The sequence below is a fragment of the Lates calcarifer genome, linkage group LG8, assembly GCF_001640805.2.
Source record: "Lates calcarifer isolate ASB-BC8 linkage group LG8, TLL_Latcal_v3, whole genome shotgun sequence".
Taxonomy (NCBI): Eukaryota; Metazoa; Chordata; class Actinopteri; family Centropomidae; genus Lates; species Lates calcarifer.
Genome location: NC_066840.1, coordinates 3,886,156 through 3,908,838, shown reverse-complemented (window position 1 = coordinate 3,908,838; position 22,683 = coordinate 3,886,156). Strand labels below are relative to the sequence as shown.

Genomic DNA, 22,683 nt, shown 5'->3' with positions numbered 1-22,683 from the left:
AATTGGTGGTGGTCCAGAGATTATGATGGTGTTCTCAGAGATTCCTCCACACCAGAAAATCCTACAGGCCATCACCAGTATGAGAACACAACGACCAAACAGAGAAGTTCTTTGTCTTTAATTTCCCAGAGAGGGCCAGTACAAGAAGGAAAGCTACAGCTCAAGAGTAAGCATGTTCACTGGTGTAGCCTCTGAGCTACAACAGAAGAATGAGTACTTCTGAGAGCATCCAGGATCATACCGCCATCATCAATATGAGTACAGAGCTGTGAAATGGGATGAGCCGCTGGTTACAGAAGCATGTTCCTCCCTAAAATTCCAATTTTGAAAGTTTTCTTTAAGGATCTCTGTGAGTATAATTCAACTATACTCAATGGAATGAGAAGGGAGGTGACCCCTGCTGGTCAGGGTGAAACACAGTGGAAATATCATTTGACCTTTTTAAATATTCTCTGAAAAATTATTTTAGCAATTCATGTTCAACAATGTGTCGAAGTACATGTGGGTGCATTACAGTATTCTGTTGTGTTCAAGTAAGAAAAACAGGAGGAGCAGATGAACATATTAATGGAGCAGAAAACAGAAAACCATAAAAATGGACAGTGTCCAGTAGTGCGAGTGAGGCTGCACGTTATCATGTGCATCTATGCAGAATTTGAACTGGTTTTATGTCGCCTGACATCCTGTTTATCTGTCAGTTGTTTATTCTAAACATTAATACTTACATGCATGTTAGCTGTCATGCACATGCACACATCCTGGTTGTTCATTGTTAGTAGTGCATGCAACAGAAGTGAGGTGATTGTATGGGTGTTTTGGATATCACTCCCTTGTTCACTCATTCACTAATCCTTAAATAATAAACACTTGGCAGTTTCCTCTATCATGAACATACTTTGACATTTTGGACACATATGAATCGTCATTCATTTGCACGATTTTGCACTGTAGTATCAAACATCACGTCTATCAGATGTAATGCATTACATTGTGAAATTGTTGGCAGAAAGCAGGAACTTTTTGTTGCCCTATGGGATTTGTTTTGCACTGTAAAAATACATTTCACACTCAACACACTCGCACTAAAACAGAGTAAATAAAAAGTGATTTGAGACATAACCCACAATGTTTCCTTGTGAAACTGAATTTTTAATGTATACAGGTTTACCTTCAGTTCCCCCCATTTCACAGCTGTATCATGTCACTCTGGTTACAACCTAATGTGCACAAAATTGATACAGTTTCAACAAGACGAAATTGTTCTTAATTTGACATACAGATATACAGAATACAGTAGTATCAGAGCTATCTCTAACAGCCTTCTTTACCTCAAACCTGAAGTAGTTCTGGTTTTTATTCTGAGTCTGAGTGATGGGATATTCTACCATAGAAGATGTTTAGCTAATTCAGTGACTGAAGGCAGTGGAGAAGGAGATCTACCACATATGTAGTTCTGCAGAGACTGAAATCATCTTCATATCATACACACACACTCAAGTAGAAAGTAATATGAAAAACTGAAACATAGACTGTCCATCTGCTTGTCTCTCCATGTTTCTGTCTCTTACACACACACACATCGTCAGAAATCTATGATACATCTCTGTCCATCTGCTCGTGTAAAAGCACACAGAATAAGACCTCTAGGTGGTTTTGAACACTGTGTGTGTGTGTGTGTGTGTGTGTGTGTGGACCAGGTATGGGGTGCAAGGGGGTTGTCTTGGTAACAGCTGAGTTTTGGGTCTTGGGCTCCAAGGGAGCTCAGCTGCACATGGCAACACAGATGGTGCACACACGTGCGTGCAAACACACACACACACACACACACACACACACACACACACACACACACACTCACATCCACGTGTCAGTAAGTGGGCAGCTCAGCTGTAACCTGGGAGTCTGTTCACACTTTCATTTTGTCTATTTACAGACATCCTGCCTAACAAATTATTCCATTTCAATTTTGAATCCTTGCTATTATTAGAGAAGCTGTGAATGGGGCAGTGACGCTCTCCAAAAATCCCGTCCTTTGTGCCAACAGTTCTAGGGATTTCAGTATTAATCTTTGAAATAATTTTCTCTCTGTCTTTGTTGCCAAGTGGTCATCGCTGTGCTGCTTTTGTGCTGCTCTTCCTGTAAACCCCTTTGTCATTCATACTGTGATGTCATTTTCACTAGTTAGTAAACCATGAGTTTCTGTGGACATCTGAGATGCATCACTTCCTGTGTATCAGCGTATTCCATGAAAGACCAACTAAATACTGGGCAACAACGTTTTTTGTTCATGTTGACAGGTTTACTGTATGTGATCTGAGCTTAGCTTAGAAGAGAGTCAGATGAGAGTCAGATAACACACTTAATCAGAGGTTTGCAGGGAATGGCATGAAAACATTTAAAAAGTAAACATTATAATATCTCTTCAATGACTATTGTTTGTAACAATCATAATAAAAGATTGTGACACAGTATGACTTGATGTGGCAAATCCATGTGATGATTTACTTGCAGTGGTGGAAAATAACTACATTTACTCAAGTAAAGTGCAAGTATGAGGTACTTAAATGTTACTGGAGTAATCCAAAATACTGGTTACTTTAAACCTCCATTTCACTACATTTCAGAGAGAAATATTGTAATTTTTACTCTGGCAAATATAATTACCAGTTACTTTGCAGCTAGATTTTAAATACAAAAAATTCAACAAAGCTATACAATACAAAGCAGATTTTAAACGAGTGGCTTCCAACCTTTTTTAGCTTTTTTGTTTGGAATATGATAATTCATGTGTAATTTAAAAAAATAATATATATATATAAAAAATATCCTCAACAGATTGTGTGTCTGCGTGCATGTACGTACGAAGACCAAACTCAGTTGGTTTTGAATCCACAAACCATTGACAACCATACATCAGAGACCCTCTATGGTGTGTCTTTTCACAGGTCAGTTCCGATGGGACTTAAGCCTGTCAATTCCCTTTGACACGTTGAAATATTTATGTACACCCAGACCAACACACACCACACACACACACACACGCTAAACACACTCTCACATATGGCACCCATCAGTGAAACACATATGTTTTGCCTCAAATCAAAATAGCAACTGAAAACTTTTACTACTTATAGGAAAATGAAAAAGGAGACAATTAAAGTTCATCAGAAACTACTGATTTAAAATAGCTTTTAATAAATCTTTTATTTTTCAATGATGCAAAACTACATTTAACATGTTTACAGAGATATGGAATCCTCAGAGAGCCCTGTGCGGATTTTCAATATAATCTGACATTACAATCCTGCATGAAAGACTGAATATTATTTGATAAATATGAGATGGAGAATCACTTCTGGAAATGCTAAGGCTCAATTTCCTGTCTAACAGGAAATGAAGCTGCCACAAAGTTGGAAAGAGACATATTTGATTATTCTGAATAAACTAAATATTTTCCTCTTCCTTTTTTTCTGCCTCTCTTTGTTCTGTCTCTCCATATCTGACTTTATCTTCTTTGCCTTCACTCACTCTTTTCTTGATTTTTCCCAGACACACACACGCACATTCATACCACCTAAGGTGATTCCCACAGAATTAATAACTCTCTCAGGAAAGTAATAAAAGGAAATCCAGCCTCCCTCTTTGTCCATATTTGGCCATTTCCTGACAGCTCTAATTAACCAAGTCCTTTATGCGTCTATACCTGACATTTGATTGGCTGGGGGACTGGCCTCGTTAAGAACAGTTTTAAATTAACAGATGAAATTAGATTGGAGATTACAGCAGATATGTTTGACGAGGTTAATTAAATGACCAGTCATGAGGGGCTTGTTTTCAATTCAACGTCACTGACAGATTCAGAGCTGATATAGTTTCTCACACTGGAGTCACTGTCTACTCCCAGTCTGGAAGAAACATCTTTTCCAAAGTAGCACTGAGAGGCTCCTTAACAAGGGTAAATCATTAGAATGTTAATTTGAACATACTAATTTGATTACCATAAATTTATGAGAGCATCTCAGAGAGGTCATTACCCTGTGTAGATTCAGTACTGCACTTTATAAGATCTGTCACCAGATTTGACAGGAAATCTGCTATAATGCTTCATGTCAGAAAAGAGGAAAAGGATAATGCTTTATGGCTGTCATTGAGGCTACCACTGGCTCTGATTTTTGTTTCTACACCACAAATTAGAGTGATACCAGAAAGGTGAGGAATGTAATGCTTTGCCCTCTGAACTGTGTTTTGGCTCTTGAGCTGCTAAATGTTCCCCTACATTCATCTGCTAGTGGCAAACTTTGTTTGTCTGCCAATTGGCGTTGGGCAGGTAGTAACAGTAGGATTATCAGAGCTTTGTCACAGAAAACAGCTGTCTGCTGCTGCTGAAAACACAGCTAATGAGAGCAGTGGGAATGAACCAAAACAATGAAGCTGCTGGCATGAAATCAAAACAATGAGCTAAAAGATGCTAAAACACACATCTGAGGGGAAAAGCAGAGTTGGTTGATAGCTTTCTGTTGGTTTGACGCTACAAGTGCTTCCGTTCACATTTCACATTCTTTGCCATTTGAACCATTGTTTAGATAAAAAAAAATATTGAGTAGTGCAGCTTTAAAGAGGCTATTAGCAGATTGGGCATGGTTCCTTGCTGGGAGTGATTGATGGTGTTGGTCTCTTAAAAGCTACAATAAAAGAGGTTGGAGTACACCCTCTGAGCAGTGCTACTTCTTCAGGGAATTCTGGATGCTACCATGAGCAGCTGTAGGAAAGTGACAAGATGGCTGGCCAAGCTGGAGCTAGCTGGTTAGCATGTTAACTTTAGCAGAAGAAAGGAAGTGATAGAACTAGAAGCAAAACATTGGTGCTGCTTTCCACCACTGGAGACAACTCTTGATGAGTAAAGGAATGAAAACTTAACTGAAGTTGCAATGTTTCCTATAGACTAAGTAAACAGCTGTTAATGCTAACGTTGATATAGTAGTGATGACAAAAACTCCCAATAAGACAGGAATGATTTCTGTAAACCCTTGAGAAAGGTCTGCCTAGAAAAGGGTGGACAACTGGAAACATATTGAGGTATTTGAATATGAATATTTTGTACATTGTTTGTATATGACTTGAGGTGGCAACAACTTTAGAAACACCTTTCAACATAGTGCAGTGCAATACAGTACTCTTACTGCTACTAGAAAGGTGGATTTGATGAAGTGAAATCCATCCCTCTCTGGCAGTGTCAACAAAAACTTATCATCTTCTCCAAAGTTTAATTTATTAATTTATTAAATTTATTACATAGCTGTCGCATTGGATTTCTTTAGATTTCACAAGTGTAGCTAATGAAATGGCAAGTCAAGCCACAATACACACTACAAACATTACATCTGTGTGTAAGACTGTAGTCCAACCCAGGTAAATAATCACCAGCCACCACTGGAAATAAGGACAAAAATGATGAATAAAAATGATAATAGGAATGAGCAGATGGTTTTAGCCTTTGGGGTGGCTGTGCTGTGAGCTGAATAAAGAAACAGGAATCAGGTGGAGAAGTAAAATAGAGGATAAATGAAAGAAAAAGCAAGCAAGCCCACAAGAGGTTAGGAGTGCTAATAGTTTTGGTCTCATTGGTGGCATGTGTGTGTGCGTGTGTGTGTGTGTGTTGAGGAGGGTTTCATGACAGAACTGGGTGGCAGATGATGGTTGATTGACAGTTGTTACACATGGGTCCCAAAACATCCAAAAGTGTTCTACTTCTCCAGCTTAAGGCCAATGGTTAACATAGCAGACTTAAAAGAAGGATTACATGGAAAATTAAATTTGGTCCACCAATTGTTAGAGTCACCTGTGGTTTGAACAGCTGTAATTTTAATTTCAGATGTGGTTTCAGGCTGTTTGTGTTATTGCTGCATTCCCACTTGGGTAAATGCAGATAGAATGGAAAAAGAAACACTTAGGGTTGTTCTAAGTGTTGGTCATTAGTTTTTACTCCATTTATAAAAGTGATGTAATTCATAAATTTCCCTTTAGGTGTTTCATTTCACATGATTGGGTGTAGTATTGTTTCCTACATGATTCAGTTTTCTTGCTGCAGCAAACAGGCTTCCGCAAAGGGACCACTGTGTTTGTTTCAAAGGAAAACTCTCATACTTCACCTTTGTGTTATTTTCATGATTGCAGTCATTTTGACTGTATGTCATCTTAACGTTGCATTTACCACCTTGGTTATAGAGATCTGGGAATGACAGGCAGCCCCAATTTACTTGCAGCTCCGGCAACATAAATAATGTCGTCTTGCCTGTGAGTTTGGCAGAATGTAAACAATGAGAGTACCTGCCTGATTAGCTGTTGTAGCTAACTGCATATGGATTTACCTCTGGGGCAACTAGCTACTTATTCATGAGCACTTGATGGTTTGTTTGCATGTGTGCAGCTGTGGGTCACTGTCAAATTAATTTGTAATAGCTAAGTAATACTATAAGAAGTATTTTTGTTGTTGTTATTTTCTTCCAAGGAAATTCAGTGAAACTAAGGCTGTCTCCAACATCACTCCCTATTTACTGCTTAATGCACTACATTTACTCTCCACCATATTATCTGAGTGTTTGAATTCTGAATATGAAACCTTATCACTATATAATACCCTCTATAATTGAACAATAGAACAAAACAGATGTCCATGTCCACACTTTCTACTTATGATGATGATTACTAAGTGTCTGAAATCTCAAATGTCTGCTCACTACTGAGTAAACTATTTAGTGTGTCTTATTTAGGCAGTAGTTAATAAGTGAACATGGGAATGATTTTGGATGCAGCCTAAGTGTAATGGTTGGTTAAAGCAACACTATGTAACTTTTGCTGAGCAAGCGTGGCCTCTTCAGCCATCAGTCGTAATTAATTCTGCTGGGCAGTCTGAGCAGTCAAGCAGTTTTAATGTACAGAAAACAAAGCTGATCAATTGCTTGACTGGTGCTCCAACTGCAAAGTCCCACTCATGGAACTGAAACATGGCTGAACATTGTATATTCATCATGATCTCTTTCAAAATTGGAAGTTCTGCTGCTGCAGCAAACATGCCACACTCTGTTTCGAATTTGTGATATTTTCAAAGGTCAGCATTACTCTTGAACTGGCTATGCCTGATTCTGGCAGTTTAAGCTGCTTACTATCACTCAGTTAATAGGTTCTCAGGGGAGATTTTACCTGTTCACTAAAGAACAGGAATTCAAGGCAGAGAGTGGGATCAGTTAGTTAGTGTACCATCAAAATGATTCTGAATCTGTTTTTTAAGGTAAAATACTCACACAATGTTACTTTAACCAGTGAACTACAGTATTATAAAGGAAAGGATGAAAGAGCACCATCCCACTGGACAAAATAACATATCCTGAAAAACTAGTTGTTTTCCTGATGTCACTGCTCTACAAAGTTGGGAGTTGATTGCTTATATGTATTTGTCATAGTTTGTGTCTTCCTAACCTCTACAGCAAAGGTGGCAAGGGCAACACTGGAATTATCCTTTTTCAGGAAAACTGTGTTGAGGCAACTCCATGAGCATTATTGTCCTTCAAAGCTGTGCTAAAACTTGTTGTGTATCGCTGTCTTGAGGTCATAAAAATCCTTTTTAAGTCATCTTATATGAGCCGTGTTGCCTATATTAGGCAGGAGAGTGAGTGATAGTGACCTCTTAACCTCCATTACACATCTAAAAGTGATAGAAACAAACTATTCCACTTAAGATCCCTCTTTGGCTTCTCTCCTCTTACTCTTGCTCCCACAGCTGTTAAAGGTGTGAAAATGTTAAGTGGGGTTAAAAAAGTGCTGCCCTTAGAGACTGAATACACACACAAACAAATGCAGTCATACACTTACTATAGATGAATATACAGACATATGGAAACAGGAATATATAGTTACAACTACAGAGAAAGTATGCTGGTGTTTTATTCTGTTACAAACCTATTTCTAACTTGCACTAGAGTTTTTGCACACACATGTTTTTGTAAGATAAACAATAGGCCAGCATACCTTTTATGAGCTGAATGCATAATCCTCAACAAGAATGAATTCTTAACTTAATTTAAGTTAGATAAGGATGAGGTTCTGTTAAGAATTAAACCTCATGTTGTAAATGAGTGCTTTTTTAAAAAAATAAATAAATACTTATGTCTCAGTCAGTGCCTGATGATGATCAGCAGCTGGAGTTCTGGATTTAACCACAACCAATGAAAGTCACTGAATTTGAGAAACTCTCTGGGGAAGTTGAGAATTATCAGGGGATTATGCAAATGAGTAACTGCAAATATATCAGAATATATTACAGTCAGAACGCAACAGTGAATGTATTCAGATGCTTATACAAAACTGCAGCAGATGCCCTACCAAGTCTACTACACGATTGTCTGGATAGAAAGTTATCAAATATGATAACTGTGCTTGACAAGAACATCTGCGCAGCCAGAGAGAGATGTATCCTCTCCGCATTCATTTAGTTGAACCTAAATTTGAGCTTGAAGGTTCATTGTTGACCATGGAAACAGCAGTTTGACAATAAAAATTCTAAAGTTTCTGCCACATTGCTCGCCTTCCTTAGCAGATGGAGTTGTTCAGTTGTCATGGAGATGGTTTTCAGGTGGTCAGACAGACAATGTTAAACTATTTGTGAACAACAGACCACAATGGGTCACAGTGTCAACTGGTAAAAGGACAAAGGTCATTGACCAGAAAACCATTAATGGTCATGTGACTGAGAAGTCTATGACAATTAAACCATTTCAATGCAATCAACTGAGTCTGTATAGATATTTTAGAATAGTTTTCATTTTCTTCTGGGAAATTGTTATTATATATTAAGAAAAAAACACAGAGAAAAGAGAAACACAAGAAAAAAAATATGATTTATCCCTAAAATCTTCTCAATCTCAAGAATCCAGTTAGATTCCAAATCTCTAAATTCTGTGAAGTCATATCCTCTAATACTCACTAGTAACATATAGTATATCAAGCCTAACAAAGACACTCCAGATACTGTGGACACTTCATGGCGTAAATCCAACCTCATACTGCCTCACTCACACTCCAGTCATTAATCCTTCCAGTCTCACACACACACACACACACACACATACACACACACAGTGGTCTTGGTTAGGTAGATTTTCAAAGGGGATTTCTACTTAATAAAAAATCCAATTCTGGCTCCACAGGATCCTTATCCCACAGAGAGTGTGAGAGTTTGAAGAAGAGAGAGAGAGAGAGGAAAGACAGCAGGAGAAATAATTAGACAGTGATGGAAACACAGAGATCACAGTATACCAAACAGCGAGGACTTCATCATCTTTTTTTCAGGACAGATGCAACTGAACTCATTTCTTCATTTCTGGGAGGAAAAAAAGATTCTGATTCTGAACAGATTCTGAAAAGCATTTCCATTAGAAAAGCTCTAAAATAATGTCTCTGTCTTCTAACATTAGAGTTACAAGTTCAGTATTCAAAACTGTGTTGAATTAATTATAAAATAGCACGGCTGAAATATTTGATTTTTGGTTCCGTGTCTTGCTGAAACATAACTCCTGGATTATTTCCCCATGGATGAGCATTGTTCTTTGACATTTGACCAAACCATTTAGACTCCAGTGTAAAACAATCTAATCAAACATGGCATTACTGGAGATGTAATGTTTTAAGAATTTTAGTTTACAATAAAGCCATCATAAATTGCCTGTCTTATAAGTGAGGCAATGAAGATACTTTTTTTTAATCATTGATGTCCCATTTAAGTCAAAAATCACCAAATCATTGGACAAATTAAATTCTAAAGAAAGACCAATAGTGAATAAAATAAACAAGATAAGATGAAGGAGAACATTATCTTCCTTTTCAAAGCATTTTAGTGTCTGTCAGCTAATTGTTTTAGTTTTACAGTCTTAAAGTATTAAAGACGCAAGTGCTAGAGGTAGAGTAAATACTGGACATATATTTATTAAGTGGTCAGAAACAAGACTCCAAATGAACACTACTGTTACTCCTTGTTAGTTAGATCAACTGTTTTCTAATAAGTTGGCAGCATCAACTTAATAGGATGATGTGTCTTTGTTGCGGTACAATGCTTTCAAGTGATCAAGAAATCTAGCAGCATTGCTTTTAAGAACATAATGCAACTCTGTCTCTGTTACTGTATCAATTTTAATTGTTATAAAAATGCCTAATTTGTACAAGTGTCTCTTTGCATGTTTGCAAACTTTGTCTCAAACAAGAATAAACAAAAGCAGGAAACATGATAAGCTTTACACACAAACCGACACTTATACAGGCTTTAACAGTACTTGACCTGGGGCAACAATACGAATGGTTCAATTTCCCTGTTAATATCTTCCTGACTTGTGCAGGGACTTAAACTGGTGACCTTGCAGCCTCAAGTCCAGTTCTCCAAACTTTGGTTTCTTTTGCTGCTGTTATTTGCCCATGAAAACACAGTGAGACAGATGTTTAGATGACCGTTCCACCTTTCCTAAATACCTTTCTCACCCTCTCCTCTTTCTCCTCTTTCCCACCAGTCCCTCTCTCCATCAATCCCACCCTCTCCATCAAGGTTGCAAACAAAAGCGGATTACCATATTCATGAGGCCGCCAGATGACAAATTAAAGGGAGAGCAAAAGAAAGAACCAAATCCATTCTTTATCATGCTTTCATCGCATATCGATCATCCTTTCACCTGCAATTATGCCCTCAATTCCTTTGATGCACTCTCCCCTCCCCCTCAACTTTCAGTGTCCCTCTATTTTCTCTTTCTCATGTCTGTCCACAGCCTGTTTATATCAAGACAAGAGAGATTTGTGTGTGTATGTGTTTGTGTGAGTTTGCACATTATGACACTGATGGAAAGGCTAAACATTTTGTGCTATATTATGTAGTTTGGTGTATGTGTGTGTGTCTGTTGTGAGTGAATGGAGAGAGATGAAGACTGAAACGATGTGTATGTGTGTTGACAGTGATAAAGAGACAACTCAGTGTGTGTGTGTCCGACCTTCCTTCCCTCCTTCTTCCTCACTTTCCTGTTGTTATTGTTTCCCTGCTAAATTCCCCATTTTTCTTTTTTTTTTCCTCAATCTTCTCTCTTCTTCTGTATTGTACTCTCTATGTTTCCTTCTTTCTCTATCTTCTCTATCCTCCTTCTTGCTTCATTTCTACTCATTTCTTTTTTTCTTTGTTACATGTTGTCTCAGTTATTTCTACCCTTTCCTTCCATTTCTTCCCTTGTCTTTTTTCCATTCTTCATTTTTTTTACTTACTCCTCTCACTACTTACTAGCCATGCATGGCTCTAGGAATGACAGTGTTTGTTGGTTGGTCTATTAGATGGATTGCCATGACAGTTTTGCACAGACATTCATGCTCCCCAGAGGATGAAGTTCACTGCCTACCATCTACAAGACAGATTGGCACAATTTCTGGTGCAGACATTCATGATGTCTGGAGGATGTATCCTAATGTATCCATTTCATCCTTGTCCAATACTTTAGATTCTTAAGGTGTTTTTAGAAAGCAAGCTATTACTGCTGCGTCTGCTGCCAGCAATGTCAGTGCAGTGGACACATCCAATCTAACGACCTGTACCATCCATACACCATGCTGTATATACTATACAGGTTGATGCTATTTTCTTGGTTGTAGCTTAGAACAGACCTCAGCTATAGCAACATTTACTTCTACCATTCTGCTCTTCCCTTGCAACCTGTCTCCCTCCATTGCTCCCTCCTCCTTCTAGTTTCAGGCAACCCTTTCTAAATGTTTTGCTCTCTTCCATCTTAATTCCTGGCCTTCTCCTTTCTGTCCTTGCATCATCTTTTCTTCCCCTTCCTCCCCTACTCATGTCTTCCACTCTGTTTTTTTGCTTTCACTCACATCGCTGATTTTTTTTTTCCTTTTTTTCCTTCATGTAAATATGTATATTGGATTAATTCCATGCACGTTCTTCCCCCTTGTTCTTCCCTTCTGTCTTTCTTTCATTCATCACCTTGATCCTGTCTGTCTTTATTCCTTTCTTTGTTCATAATTGTTTCCCCTACCCACCTACTTTGTACTTGTCTTTACCCCTTAATCCATTTTTAACTTTCTCACTTATTTCTATTCATTTCTAAGCACCAGTTCCTAATCTTTTATTACAGAGACAAGGGGTTTATCACTTTTAACTGGGCAAGCAAAAATAAATGAATAAATTGTTGTGTATTATTGTTGCAGATAATTTGACACTTTGGAGCTATTGTACTGCATTATTCTGCTCTGAATTACATGGCTGAGGATGACTAACAACTGCATACACGACCATAGCCTCTCTCATGAATGAAAATCTGAAATATAAAGACCTTTCTTGCATTCATTTCATCCTGTACCTCCTCCCACCTCACGTTATCTCTCGGTGACAGTTTGAAAGGGAATAATGATGTGACGCATCACCATTTTAAAGCACATGGATGAAAAGACTGAATGAGCTGAAAGAGAAAGACAAAGGGACAGTTAGAAATATGGAGAGTGGTGGAGGGAAGACAGACAGATGGAAGGAAAGTAAGATAGAGGCAGACACCTCGCAGGGACAGAGGAAGACAGACGTAGAGAGATAAATGCGATGGGAGAAGGAGAAGACAGAGAGAGACAAGAGGAGAGAGAGAGAGAGAAGAATAAGACCGAAAGCCTGCCTCCTTATCTTATCCTGCCTTTCACAGCCAATGTCACACTGGCACTTAATACTACTGTGTGTGTGTGAGTTGCAGAAAGTATCTGTGAGCATGTTTCCCTGTTTGTATGGATGAATTCCCATTTTCATGATCAATTAATCATTGTATTATTTCTTAAATTAACTCTGTAATCATTAGTGCAATATCCAAAACCAATCTAAAGCAGGAAGCAGCATGTCAGACTTTCAGACTGTCAGATTTTTGCTCAACAAATGATTTCAAAGATGCCCACATGTATAATACAGTATGTTGCCCCCATATACTGTATGTGCCTGTGTGAATCTGTGTGTACCTAGGTGTTTTCCATGATGGCTATTGATGGCTGCCAACAACTTAGTGTGTTTAATTTAACATTGACAGCTAAGGTCTAATACTTCTTGCCAGGTAACATTCATTTACATACACAATGTGTTAAATATGTACACGTGCATATGAAGCTACAGAAAATAGATGGTTAGCTTAGCACAAAGACTAGGTGGGAATGTGAGTGGATGGGAAAAGAGGAGTAGAGGAGTCTGGGGTCAAACACTGGTAGAGTTTCTGGTTGGGGACAGAGATCAAGGAATAGACATGACATGAACATTTAACAGTTTAGCAATTAGCTGAGCTTCACTGGCTTTAAATATGACTGACATTTAGGTCAGAGAACACTGGAAAGACAAATTACTGAGAGTAAATAATGAACCCTCACAATTTGTTGAACTTACGATGGATGAAAGGAACATTTCCAGTTATTAAATCAAGTTAAGTTTAATTCATCAAATCATCACAATTTATCATGCTTGATTGTAAGTGCATTTTTTTTTTTCCAGACTGATTTTATACTCACATTCATTTTCACTCTCTAGTCCACATTCATCAATTGGCTTTGTCAACTCCATTCTTCTGACTCACACAACAAAGAAAATGTATAGTTAAAGTTGTGACTAATGAAGGACTTGGCTATGATTTTCAAGTTTAAAGAAAATTTCTTCTTTGGATTAATCAAATATCTTGACTAGTTGTCAGTGTTGTTTTCAGTCCACATGTATTAAAATATAATATATATAACTTTCCAGTAAAAAAAAATGTATAGACTCAAACAAAAATAATCCCTCTCCATTATCTCTAATGGCCACTAGAAGTGTGTGGAATTGTGTTTATCTGCAGAGACCTCTGCCTGTAATTCTATTCTAGTCTTATTTTACTGTGTTTGGGACATTTCTGGACTGCAGCCTTTGGGCAGTAGGTATGTAGCCACCAGCTAATAACAGCATGCAGAATCTGAGGGATTCTATTAAAACATAGTGACCAGGTTACACCACTGTCTTCATCTCTCTCCTAGCTTTCTCTGTGTCATGGATGTATAAAGAGCTGCAGGTCTGTGTCTGTTTTGCCAAGTCTGTTCCCCCATTGAAATGTGTTTCCACCCCCTTAGAATGTGTTCTCCTCTGTGGACCTTCCCATAGGATTCTTCGGAGGTGTGGCCACATTTACTTGGGCTTTAGAATGTAATCACTGTGAAACCACTTGTAGTTGTCCCAGTACATATGTGCTGGATGCTATTCCCACTAACCTCCTCCAAGACATGTCTCACACCATTGAGCCAGCAATCCCACATGCGATAAATAGTTCACCTGCTCAAAAAGCCTTCGCTTGACCCTGCCCAAGTTGAGAGCTACTGACCAGTTTCTTTACTTCCATTCTTATCTAAGGCTGAAATGGTGACGTTCTAAGATGTCTCAGAATTCCTCTCACAGAATTTCCTCCTTGAACTAATCAAGTTGGGCTTCAACCAGTTGGGCTTTTAGAGCGGCCACTCCACTGAACCTGTAACAAGAGCCCTAAGGGCAGCTAGAGATGCCGCTCAGCTCTTATCTTGCTGGAACTATCAAAAGCCTTCAAAATGGTGAACCACAGCATCCTGCTATCTGTATTCTGTGATATGAGCATCTTGGGCAAAGCATTCTCTTGGTTTGAATTGTATCTCACCAGGCGCTCCCTCAGTGTATCATGGCTTTATTCCATTCCCTCTTCACAAGGGTGCTCCAAGATCAGTACTTGGACCCCTTCACTTTGCAATATACACAACCTTCTTGGGTGCAATTTCTATTTGCATGGCTTCTCATATCACATCCAACTATGCCTGTCATTCCTGCCAGATGACCACATGGCCTTGATGCAAATTTAAGTTTGCCCCATATACACATATCCACATGGATGAAGGAATCCCACCTTCACCTAACCTCTCTAAGGTTTAGTTGAAGGTGGTGGTAAATCTGTCCACCACAACAGCCACATCTGCGTATCATGTATGATGACCAGCTATCCTACTTTGACCTTGTTGCATCTATCTTGTGGCTGTGCTGCTTTGCACTATGCAACATAGTGCACTATGCAACATAGTGCAAAGTAGCAACGGTTATCTCTCGCCTAGGCTACTGCAATGCAATTCAAGTCACTAATGCTTGACTACAGAGTGAGTTATGGGTACACACCCATCTATGTGAACTCAATCATACAGGCTTATGATCCGTCTTCCCTACTGTGTTCCTCCAAGGACCATCATCTGTCATTGCCATCCCTGCACACAAGGCATTCACAGTTCAGACTGTTCTTTTTTTGTGGTTCCCCAATGGTGGAATGAGGTTCCAAATGCTATAAGAGCAGGGATGTCCCTCTCTATCTGTAGTACGTACTACTTACTTTAAGGTCTCCTACTGCACTGAAGCTTTAGTGTTGTCCCTTACTCGTAAGTCTCTTTGGATGAACATGTCTTCCAATTAGTTAATGTGATGCAATATAATGAAACAGAAAATCAGAAAATAATATTTTATTTCTATGATTCACTGGTTTCTTCTTGGTCCCTCTATTAATTCCCTCTCTAGCTTGCCAAACTGGCAACTTTGAATGGTGTGTTTATAAACAGGAGCTCATAAATCCTGCATAGCAAACCTTTAGATTCACTTCCACAGACTGAAAATTGTCCTAATGTTATTGCTGGTTCAAAATACAGAGAGACTTGCATGCAATGCAATGCATCAGATATCTAGATAATGTATTTATTATAAACCATTTTATACATTCTAAGCTGCTAGTAGTACTGAAAGTACTGCATGTGCATGACATACCTACACACTTCTGATAATGTTGGGTTTAAAAGCTGAATTTATCTGGGAATGTGCAAATAGCTCCTCAACCAGCATTATTCTTTTTTCTGTATTTAACATTTTTTATTGATTCTTTTATATCATGAATCAATCTTTAATTATGAGTTCTTTTGTCTATTGCCTATAGCCCACATCAGTATAATAACAATGAGCTTAATGAATTGTGTTTTTAACCTACAGCATTATGAAATAACAAGAAAAGCAGGGGAGAGAGAGGAAGGATGAGGGGTGGAAGAGAGGAAAAAGAAAAAAATGTGAATAAGAGAGAGAAAACAAAAAAAAGAGAAAGAAAGAATTAAGGGGTAAAGAAGAGAGGAAAAAATTTAAGAGGTGAAAGGAGAGAGGAGGAACAGAGGGGTAGGGGAGAGAGGAAAAAAGAGGAAAATGAACAACATAACTGTGGTTGCTGATGTAAATCTCCCTCAGGTTAAAACAAGATGATAATTAAAAATGTACCGCAGGGTCACTCTGTGACTGTGTGTGCGTGTGAGTGTGTGTGTGTGTATACAGTGTGTGTGCATATGTGTCTTGCTGTGCAGCCTTTATTGCTGTAGGTGAGCGTGTGGTGGTGGTGGGGGTTTGTAGTGGGGGTGAGGTTGCGGTGCCCATTAAAAGGTGTCCCTGCTGCAATCAGTGTACAAAGGCCTTAGGGCCTATTTGTTACTACATCAATCTGGAGTTAATGGAAACACACAGCACACAAACACACACACACACATACACAGATCCAAACATATTTCTGCCTACAGAGCTAACACTGTCAGAGAGACTGCTGAACAGCAGGACGCTCACATGCATATGTGCACGTATGCACTTGAAGGCACACACACACACACACACACAGCTGGTAAAGAAGCAAGCCAGCAAAACACAACACACACTGTTTAGTACACAAGAAAAGTCTATTGAGGTCCTGTCACTTCATACATTCTTATATCTTTATTTCATTCTTAGATTTCTTTATCAGACCTTTCTTGTTGTTGTCAAAACAGCTTATAGATTTTTGTTCACATTCCTAACAGAAACCTAATTTCCTCTTGCTTTCATATTAATGTTAACTGTGTTAAAATTACATTTTTGAGGTTGATGTACGTTGCCAATCCAAACATCCTTTACAGTCAATCTGAAAATCAGTCAGTGAAGACAAATCAAAGTGAAAAGACTAAATTTGTAAATGTCATGGTTTTGACTGTCTGCCAGTTCTCATCAGTAGATAAGACAGTGCTGCAGCGAGTCCTGTGCGAACTCTGTAAATGTTTTAGCACAAAGTAAATTGGATTGAGTACATATCTGCTCATAAGTCACTGTTAATCGCTGACTAGAGGAGATAAAGGAACAAAAACACAGCAATACTGGGATGGGTAGAGCAGGCAGAGAGCAGGAGACCAGCAGAGTGGCCTAATGCTCATGGAGGCACCATCTTTCAGCTGTCTGACCCAAGACACCAAATCCCCTACCAGCTCCAGGGCTGCTGTTCTGTAGCTGAACCTGACCTGTGACTTTCCCAGTAGACAAAGAGGCAATGTCCCTGTGGGTTCAGTAAAGTATCTTTTTATCAAGCTTGCAGGAGTGCTGCCAGCTGGTGAGGGGATTCAACCCTGAATGATGGTAACTGAAGGTAACAACACAGTCAGACAAGGACTCTATTGCTGGTCCAGTATCCCTAGGAATTGCATTTATATTCTATTAAGAATTAAGCACCTCATGATTTTGGCCACTGTCAATGCACAGTGCAGGAACTAGTGTATCCTTTATGTAGTGAGATCAGGGTGGTGGATGGGGTGTAGTGAATCTGACTTTTATGTGGGAGACCACATTTTGTATTTTGTCACACACTTGCAATTATATCTGACTACTTATTACCTTATCTGTAACCACAGTCTTTCGTTAATCATGATTATTTTAGATGTTTAGATATCCTTAAGCAACAACAGCAGTTGAGATAGACAGGAAACACCAGAGAGAGGTATGATATGCAACAGAGGTCCCTTGCCCAGGCGTTGAACCATGGATGTTATGTTGGTATCTCATTGGCAACGGTTGTGTTGGCAGTGGTCATTAAAAACATTATCATCGAGTGTGGTTTGCAGAATCACCTAATATCAATATTCAGGACTACACTATGTGAAGCCTGAACAACTTTTTTGGTGTATGTGGGAATTAGAAACCTTGACTGGAATGGGACATCATCTTGGGACACAGTACTCAGTTCTCCTAGTACAGTCATTCTCTTGAAATTAAAGATTTAATCCATTATAGCCATAGTTATTGTAGTTCATAAAAGTTCTGACATTTACTGCTCTAAGCACTCGGTTTCCACAACTTAGTACTTAGTACATAGCGAGACGAGAAAAGGACTCCACCTATGGGATCATCATGAACAGAAAATCAAATCCACCAAATCTGTGCAGCATTTGCAGATAGAAAAAAAAGGTTACCTCTTCCATGCACAGAGTCAAGGTGGGATTAACTGCTACTTGGTTACTTTGGTGTAACTTATCTACGCCTTATGCATCTCCTCAAAAATGCTATGTCAGTATCAAGGTTTGGGTGGTTATGGAGATACCAGAACTAGGACTGCCATCTTGGGCTACTTTTATTTTCTCCTTTAAGTTTCTAATGCTGGTGGTGATTGTTGAGAGTGAAGACAACCTGTAGCAAAATTGAAGCAAATTGAAATATACATCTAAAAAAGCCCTGCATGCACTGCAAAACTTCTGCTCACTGTGACCCCCACACCCTATTCCGGTGACTGAAGGATGTAAATGTGGCAATAGCACATAATAATGAGACAAGGTGAACCTTCCCAATGTCACTTGTATCAAGTGAAAGAATGTAAATTTTTTTTTCCTCTTTAAGTGCTATAATGTTGCTTTCAAGGGATGACATCCAAAACTGACCAATGAATCACCACCTATGCTGCAGGGCTCCTTGAATGTTACAAGCTTGCGTCAAGTACAGTGCTAGGATTCATTTATGCCTGGCGGTCACGATTACAGTGGCACATTAGCTGACCATCTCTTTTGCGACTGGACAGTTGAAGTGCCCATGGCAGTGTCCCGACAGGGCACAGACATGCTGTGCTATGAAGAAATACTACAAATATGAGCACTTAACACTCATTTTTAAAACGAGGACCTCAAGGATAACCATTTTAAGAATAAATAAAAAGAGACAAGGTGTTGGTTCTTACCAGGCGTGATTTCTATCACTGTATCTTGCCTCTCGGGGGGGAAAAGGACCTTGGGAGGCTGAGTGGTTTGGAGAGCTGTAAGAGAAACAGAGCGAAAAAGATATACATAGGGCAAGGTTAATTATCAGGAGTGAGTGAGAGTTTTAAACTAATGAGCTCTGGTTCTGGTGGACATATAGCATCATATTATGAGCTCATTATTCCAACATAACAAATCCTACAAAAAACTCAAAGGTAAAGGAGAAAACATACTTTATTTCTGAGGTCACATGCACATTCATCACACCCATCCAACTATTAAAATGTATGAATGACTTGAAAAGTGGAAAAAATTAATGCATGTCTTAATTCTTGAAAAAGAAAAGTTATTACATTGAGTATTCATTCACTGTGGCAAGTGAAAAGGAAGTCTTTTTCATTCAAAACAAAACAGAACCATCTGTACTTCATTTAGCGGTACTTCATGGATAAAGGCAAATGAAGAAGTAATACCAAGACTAGATTTGGAGAGTGAATATGTATACAACATGCAACTTTTAGTAATGTAGGCCTAAGATTAACTTAGCCTGTAAAACATACTTTTGATGTGGCTGTAGAACTATATAGCTGAACTGTTCTGTAGGAAAAGTCCAGGTAGATACCTGACTTTTGCTTTACCAGTGGATCCCTAACCTACAGCATTAGAAAGCCAAATACAAAGAGCCTGGACAGACTGACTGTCATGCCTACAAGATTCTGCCTCAGCCAAAAAGGCGCCTCATTGTACAGCTTGTCTCACCTTATGATTTCTTTCCGTCTACATGGACAAACAAGATGACTGACTGCGTTTCTACTCTGATGACCAGCAGACACACTCTGCCTCCACCAGAAGCACCTTTCAATTTCACCTCAATGGACTCTGAGCACCAATTCTTGTTGCTGTCCAAGACCTTTCCCCTCACTACCTCCTAGTATCTAACAATTCTCTAATATGTTTCAGTATTTCTGTCCCACTTTTGAGGGCTGTGACAAAGTACATGCCCTGTGTCTAAGATTACATATCTGATTTCTGGTGTCAACAAATTTCTAATGAAACACCATCTGATGATTATAGCTATATACTCATACGTCTAAACGAAACACAATGTTGAAGCAGCCAGTGGAGGTGACTGATATTCTACAGTACTGCATCTGTGCATTTCTTTAACCAATTAACCTTAAATTGATGAGATTAAAGAAAATTTGACTTGCTATAACACAGCACAAGAATGAATTACACCCATTTTTGCTATGCTTGTTGAGCAGCAGTCTGTCAGACATCTGGTCCAGCACTGTAGAGCCTGTCCAGGCTGAATATTTCAACAACCACTGGATTGATTACTGTGACACCTGGATGCAGGCATTCCTGGTCCCCAGATGATGAATCCTAAATGGTAAATGGCCTGCATTTGCCCCTTATTCATTCATTCATGCACGCACTGATGGCAGGAAGCTACCATGCTGGCCCAACCACCAGGAACAATTTGGTGTCCAGTGTATTGAACAATTGACAATTCTATGTGGATAAGAGGAACTGTGGGTCAAACCACCAATCCTGTAATTAGTGGATTGCCTGCTCTACCTTCTGATCCTCAGCCATGCTACACTGTCCTATGTCATCGGACACCCTAAGGACTTTGGTGATTCCCAAACATTTCTTCTATTGCTATCTTGTGGTCGACACTTTCAGTTGAGTGAAACATCTTGACAATTCTTGGATAAATTGTCATGAAATTCAGTAGGACATTCATGTCCTCCTCATGCTTAACTGTAATACCCTTGGTGAGCAGGTCAATTTTTCAATTTGTCTGTATATTTGTTGTATACTAAAGACAATCCCATCACTCTCAAATGTACTTTGTGATTAGTGTTAATTATCAAATGTTAGCGTGGTACCACTTTAAACTAAGAATATGAACATAGTATAGAATATGCCTGCTAAACATTAGCATGTCAGCATTGTCATTGTGAGCATGTTAGCTTACTGACATTTGCGTATTGACATTAAGCAATAACCTCAAAGCAGTCAGTGGGAAAATTGAAAACTGTCATCTGTTTTAATCTTTTATTAAACATCAGAGATCAGCCACTTGGATTTTAGAGTAGAAACAATACAGTTTTAGAATATGTGAATGTATAAGTTATTTTAATGTCAGATGTTTTGGGACAGATGTGCTGTCCTTTTAAAAATGCACACTCACATAGATAGGAAGGTACAGCATTCTATAAGTATGTTCAGATGATGATGACTATCCCCCCATTGTTCTCTGTTCAAATATTGGTCCACCTATAATTATATTTCTTGTAACAATAACAACAAAGCTAAGTGCTTATATCACAGGTAAGTGAGGACAGTGCTGGGAGATGCTTCCACACCGAAAACTGTTTAATTACTTTCCCTTTCAGTGGAACTTCTGTGTCCCATGTTGATCTAAATGCTCTGTCTGTGACTTTTTCAAAGTGAGAGGAATATCCTACAGAGACAAATTTTCCCCCCTTTCCTTTTTTACTGTGTTTTCAACTTTTTCTCCAATGATGCTGTCAATTCCTCTATCATTCAATCCCTCTCTGTGTGTCGCTGATAAGACTGATAGTTTCATTTGCAATCTGGAGGATCTGCTGCACCTTTTTAAGATTAATGAGACAACCCTTCACTTAGACCTACAACTCTCCTGTTCTGTCCTCTGTTCCCACTCTATATCTTTCCTTTCCTTTCCTTTCCTTTCCTTTCCTGTTCTTTCCTTTCCTGTCGACTTTCCTATACACTGTTAGTATTTGCAGTCTGTCTGTCAGAGCATACTGAATGGCTTTTCATGGCTTTCAGCTGGATAGATGACTTTTTTGGGGGGTAGACACAGGTGTATATGCCTGCTCCTGTCTGGTATTTTGGAGATTCATTGTTCATATGACTGTCAAAGTGAGAGGGAGACACAGTAGGAGCTGTGACATAGTAATTGAGTAGCACTGCAATCTGTCTCTTATACATACATCCATGTCATTATAAAATGACACACACCAAACATGTCCCACTCAAAAGTTTGACTTACTATTTTGTGTTTGTTGGCTAAATTATCCTTTTTGATATTTAGAGTCTCTCCAGCAACACTGAGGACAAGAAATTACCAAAAATCTATCACAACATTGGATGAACCAACAGCACTTGCCATTAATTCACAAAAGCCAACTTTGGACAGACCAAAGGAAGACTGTGTATATAAGTATTTGGGGTCTGTGTTAACCTGAATATAAATCTGAATATCAAAAGATGTGTGGTGAATAGATGATAATAATGGGGTTGCTCTTTACTTCTAGTACACAGCTTTAGAGAGAACACACACAAATACACAAGCTGGCATTTGAGATCTTTGAACTTTTTATAATGGTGCTTGTCTTGAAAATTACAGTACACTGATGATGTGGAAAGTGTGTTTTTGTCTAGGTCTGCATGTGTGAGGTGAAAGTGTTTAGAGGCACTAGCAAAGTTTCTCCCATGTCTGAGGACCCATGAATATTAGGCATAGCAACGGCTTCATTTCAGACACAAGATATGCATGCGACAACACAACAACATAAAGAGTTTAAAGTTTATTGT

The 22,683-nt window shown here is 38.8% G+C and overlaps 1 protein-coding gene across 5 annotated transcripts in view; it reads right to left on the bottom strand.

The window, feature by feature from the left end:
- il1rapl2 (interleukin 1 receptor accessory protein-like 2) overlaps window positions 1-22,683 on the bottom strand; it is a 430,428-nt gene that overhangs the window by 41,008 nt on the left and 366,737 nt on the right. For all 5 annotated transcript variants that reach the window (XM_018670159.2, XM_051072153.1, XM_051072154.1 and 2 more), the window contains one exon: window positions 19,074-19,148. In XM_018670159.2, coding sequence (XP_018525675.1) covers window positions 19,074-19,148 — 75 coding nt within the window. The remainder of the gene's footprint in view (window positions 1-19,073; window positions 19,149-22,683) is intronic.